At 44.9% G+C, this 5,637-nt stretch overlaps 1 protein-coding gene across 3 annotated transcripts in view; it reads right to left on the bottom strand.

The window, feature by feature from the left end:
• ubox5 (U-box domain containing 5) overlaps positions 1 to 5,637 on the bottom strand; it is a 12,240-nt gene that overhangs the window by 4,022 nt on the left and 2,581 nt on the right. For 2 of the 3 annotated variants that reach the window (XM_016253950.1, XM_016253951.1), the window contains exons 2-3: positions 4,193 to 4,277; positions 1,811 to 2,918 (exon numbers count right to left, since the gene is read on the bottom strand). In XM_016253950.1, coding sequence (XP_016109436.1) covers positions 1,811 to 2,918; positions 4,193 to 4,246 — 1,162 coding nt within the window. In that variant the 5' untranslated portion in view covers positions 4,247 to 4,277. Of the gene's footprint in view, positions 1 to 1,810; positions 2,919 to 4,192; positions 4,285 to 5,637 lie in introns of all 3 variants that reach the window. The other variant, XM_016253952.1, reaches the window with a different exon arrangement.

Here is a 5,637-nt window from a genome sequence, read left to right on the forward strand (position 1 = left end):
GCCGGTCCTTTGCCGGTTCAAGCCGGTCCTTTGCCGGTCCATGCTGGTCCTTTGCCGGTTCATGCTGGTCCTTTGCCGGTTTAAGCCGGTCCTTTGCCGGTCCATGCTGGTCCTTTGCCGGTTCATGCTGGTCCTTTGCCGGTTCAAGCCGGTCCTTTGCCGGTCCATGCTGGTCCTTTGCCGGTTCATGCTGGTCCTTTGCCGGTTTAAGCCGGTCCTTTGCCGGTTCAAGCCGGTCCATGCCGGTCCTTTGCCGGTTTAAGCCGGTCCTTTGCCGGTCCATGCTGGTCCTTTGCCGGTTCATGCTGGTCCTTTGCCGGTTTAAGCCGGTTCAAGCCGGTCCATGCCGGTCCTTTGCCGGTTTAAGCCGGTTCAAGCCGGTCCTTTGCCGGTTCATTCTGGTCCTTTGCCGGTTCATTCTGGTCCTTTGCCGGTTCCTTTGCTGGATGCCGGTCCTTTGCCGGTTTAAGCCGGTTCAAGCCGGTCCTTTGCCGGTTCATGCTGGTCCTTTGCCAGCATAAACCAGCAAAGGACCAGCTTAAACCAGCATCCCAGCGTCAAAACATACCTAACCAGCATATGCTGTTTTTTTTCAACAGGGTAGTTTTGTAATTTACTGCCATCTGTTTTGGTAATTTCATTTTTCATAACTTAATTTCATTAGCATCACACAATTTTGTCAGTATGAACTCCTAGTTAACCAACAATGTTCTAGCTACGATAGCACAGGTACATCTCAGAGACGTCTATTTGACGTCTGCGAGACGTATTTGCTCATCTGCAATACGTCTATAGGACGTTTCCTATCAGATGTTTGCAAACAGTAGATGCTTTCCAGATGAAGCGATCTTTAACAGACATGCGTGTGCTGTTAATAATACGTATTAAAACTCATTTTTACAGTTTTCAGAATGCGATTTTTTAACGGGAACCCCCTTCGAACCGCGATTGGGCGGGTTTTGTTGTGAAAACCTGGCAACCCTGAGTATAACGTCTGACAGGACAGAAAAGTTAGTTTTTCTGAGCTCTGAGACTTGCTACTTTACAAAGAATTAGCTTATTTAAAACGTCAGGCACAATTTAAATGACCCTTACGATAAAACGCGTTTCTTTTCACCAAATCAGAAAATACGGACGATATGTTCTTTGTATCACAGCATGCGCACAATAACGTCTGACAGGACAGGAAAGTTCTTGTTTCTGAGGTGAGAGGCTTAATACTTTACTATTTTTTTAATAATAATATATAAAGTATATGTAATGGCTACTTTTTCTTTGGAAAGACGCTAAAACTTTTGTATTATACTGGTGGAGACTGAAAGTTTTTCCGTATGTTCCCGGTCTTCATTACATCACATAAATGATGTAAAAATGAAAGCTTATTTATTCAGCTTCTTTCAGATGATGCATACATCTCAATTTAAAAAAATTTACCCTTATGACTGGTTTTGTGGTCCAGGGTCACATTTAGTACAATTATTAAGACAATAGTTGAGAGAACAAAAAAAAAAGTCAGAATTTTTTTTATTCTATGGCGGCTTCCATACAAACCTGAGGGAGTTTCATGCGCTTTCCTCAAAGGAGAGCGATCAGGATCATCGCTGGTGGAAGGAAAACTGCAATCATGCTTCCTTTTAGCAGAATGGCTCTGTGTCCGTCCTGTTTTGCAGGCATCAGGTCCTGTTTTAGACTCTGAAACCGATGTGAAGGACTGTGCTTGTGAAGTGTCTGTACAATTATTAAGACAAAAGTTGAGAGAACTAAAAAAAAGTCAGAATTTTTTTTATTCTATGGCGGCTTCCATACAAACCTGAGGGAGTTTCATGCGCTTTCCTCAAAGGAGAGCGATCAGGATCATCGCTGGTGGAAGGAAAACTGCAATCGTGCTTCCTTTTAGCAGAATGGCTCTGTGTCCGTCCTGTTTTGCAGGCATCAGGTCCTGTTTTAGACTCTGAAACCGATGTGAAGGACTGTGCTTGTGAAGTGTCTGTATGATCACAGTTTCTACTGGAGTCTGTGACGCTTTTGGCCTCCACTGTGAGTCTGGATGGCTGTGGTTCAGCTATTAGGTTATTCCTGCTCCTGACTCCTGTGCATCCCGTCTGCAGAGCCAGACGGTCAATGCGGCATTTGAGCAGAGGGTTTGGAATTGGCTTTGAGTTCTGGGTAAAAGGGACGCCGGTAAATGGGTCATTGGGTAAACGACCCCAAGTGGCTTCTCTCTTCTGGTACTCCTCTAACGTGTTGTTATCAATCACCATTCCACTTGGCAAGATCATTGGGAAAACCATGAGTTCTTGTGTTAAGGGATCGAGAAACTCCTCTGGGATTGGGATATCGATTGGGACGGGATCTGGTTTGGGAGGTACGACGGTCAGATGGACTGTTTTTTTCAGGCTGTTTAGATGCGCATCCCAAATTTTGTCCAGTTCTGATGCAGGACAGCAGCGAGAAGGCAAAGCCCACACGGCGAGGGTCTTGATGCCGAGCGCTGACGCGGCGCCGCTGTAGGGAATACTGACTCTGAGCTGCGCGACCGATCCGCGCCTCCAAAGCTCCTGCGTTTTCGCTCCAGCCGGCGTCTGCGGCGGAGCATCGGAAAACGGCGCTCGAGGTTTAAAAGCAGGGTTGAGGAAACACACCTGCAGCTCCTCCTGCAAATCACAGCGAGACGCAAGTTCGAACCGATCGCCGTCTCGTTCTGAACACGTTAGGATCTCCAGCCTTCGCGAGGTTCGGCCCTGATCCATTCCCCACGGCCAAAGCTCGACGTCCAGCCGACACAGCTCCATCTTGACCTGGAAGCTCAGTGTGACGTGGACTGGAGGCCGGAGGAAGTATTCCAGCTTGAAACCCCTCCGGCGTAAGATCGGATCCACGGAGAGAAGGTTGGAGACATCGTAACCGTCGGCACACAGCTGTGAAAAAAAGAGATGTTGAGGGACCAATGACAATATCAAAACACGTATCGAATAGTCACAGACGTGTGTTCTTGGTAGAGAACATTGCAAGGTCGGCTCAGACGCACACAAGACACAAAGCAGTCAGAGCTGAACCCTCTATTACTCACCATCAGGTTATTCAAAGGGATTTCCGAGAGGGGTTTTAAAGGAAAAGTTCACTGAAAACTGAGAATACTGTTATTCAGCAACATGTTGTTCGAAACTTGTATGACTGTCTTTGTTTATTCCACGGAACGTTCTGTGCTCCTTTTCATGCAAATAAGCAAATCATTTAAATTTAGTTCCGAAGGATTTGTTTCCGGAGCAACCAGGCTTATTAAAGATAAAATAAAACGTCAACTGTAATAAAATATAAGAAAACAGCCAACTGCCAAAGCAACATTTAATTTCCATTTAGTTTAACCTGATGTACTAAAATAACTAAAACCTAGAAATAAAAAAATGTATAATTATAAAAGCTATATGCACAAATAAAAACAAAAATTTAAGTAAAAACAGAAAACATAAACATAAAATGTAGTTCAAAATATTAACAAAAAGTATATCAATGACACTGAAATAACAATGGTAGCAGTCTGTGTTGTTTAATTATCATTTTTAATCATTTATGCTATTTAGCATTTAATCACTTAAGCAATTTCATTATTATTTTTATATTGTACAGTACTTTTTTCCCTTGCTCTAGCAATGCTTGCTAGTCGTTTTATCTCACGATTGTGGTATTGTGGAATATTTGTCTTCACGAATAACTGATAAGAGGATATATCTCAATTTTTAAAAAGGTTTAATTGGATTTTGTTGTGTAGCAGTTTAATGTAACAATATATGTTGCATCTGTGATAGACATATGCAAATAAAATAATATAGTATTACAGTTTCTTACACAAAAGCATTATTTGCTTTCTAAAGACTCTGAATGAAGCATATTTAAATTGCGTTTACTGTTAATTACGCCAATGGTCTCCTATTGTGTTAAATGGAAGAAAGAAAACAATACTGGGTTGGAATGACACGAGTAAATAATAACAGTACATTTTCTCAAAAATTGCACTGTTGCTAAAAACAAACACCGTATTCTTAGCAGTGTTGATATTCAGAACAGCTCTTGTTGATGTGATACGGTTTAAATGTCTCATTTCAGTCTGTATATTAACAATGCCGTATGAGTTTAATTTTAACCTGAGGTCAAGCTGCATTAACAGCACAATGGGCTGTGATTTGTGTGGTACCTTGTTGCATTGAATGGAGGTCTGAAAGTGTGACAAGCACAGGTTGAGCACCATGACCACTGCATCTACAGCACTGAAAGAGAATCTATAGAAACCAGAGAGTCAGAGACATTTCAGCACTATAGAAAATCATGCATAGAACTCTACAGGCAATTTCAACAGAGATCCTGAAACTAAACCTTTAAAGTAAAAATACACTTTGGTACACACAGTTTATGCATAGAGTTCATTGTAGTACACACACACACACACACACTCACACACTCACACACTCACACACAGACAGACAGACACTCACTCACTCACTCGCACGCACACGCACACACGCACACTTGCACTCACACTCACTCGCACACGCACACACGCACACTCACTCGCACACACACGCACTCACTCACACACACACACACTCACTCACACACAGACACTCACACACACAGACACTCACACTCACACAGACACTCACACACACTCACAGACACACACAGACACACACTCACTCGCACACACTCACACACACAGACACTCACACAACTCACACACTCACACACTCACACACAGACAGACAGACACTCACTCACTCACTCGCACGCACACGCACGCACACACACTTGCACTCACACTCACTCGCACACGCACACACGCACACTCACTCGCACACACACGCACTCACTCACACACACACACACTCACTCACACACAGACACTCACACACACAGACACTCACACTCACACAGACACTCACACACACTCACAGACACACACAGACACACACTCACTCGCACACACTCACACACACAGACACTCACACACAGACACTCACACACACTCAGACACTCACTCGCACACACACACGCACACTCACACACAGACACTCACACACACAGACACTCACACACAGACACTCACACACACACAGACACACACTCACACACACACAGACACTCGCACACACACAGACACTCACTCACTCGCGCACACACACACTCGCTCGCACACACACACACACTTGCACTCACTCGCGCACACGCACACTCGCACTCACGCACACTCGCACTCACGCACACTCGCACTCACGCACTCACGCACTCACGCACACTCGCACTCACGCACACTCGCACTCACGCACACTCGCACTCACTAGCACACTCGCACTCACTCGCACTCACTCGCACACACACACACACACACACACACACTCACTCGCACACTCACACACACAGACACACGCACACACTCACACACACAGACACTCACACACGCACACACACACACACTCACAGACACTCACACACACACACAGACACTCACAGACACTCACACACACACAGACACTCACACACACACACACACACACACACACACACACACACACACACACACACACACACACACACACACACACACACACACACACACACACACACACACACACACACACACAC

The sequence above is a fragment of the Sinocyclocheilus grahami genome, unplaced genomic scaffold (genome assembly GCF_001515645.1).
Source record: "Sinocyclocheilus grahami isolate Dianchi unplaced genomic scaffold, SAMN03320097.WGS_v1.1 scaffold1213.1, whole genome shotgun sequence".
Taxonomy (NCBI): Eukaryota; Metazoa; Chordata; class Actinopteri; order Cypriniformes; family Cyprinidae; genus Sinocyclocheilus; species Sinocyclocheilus grahami.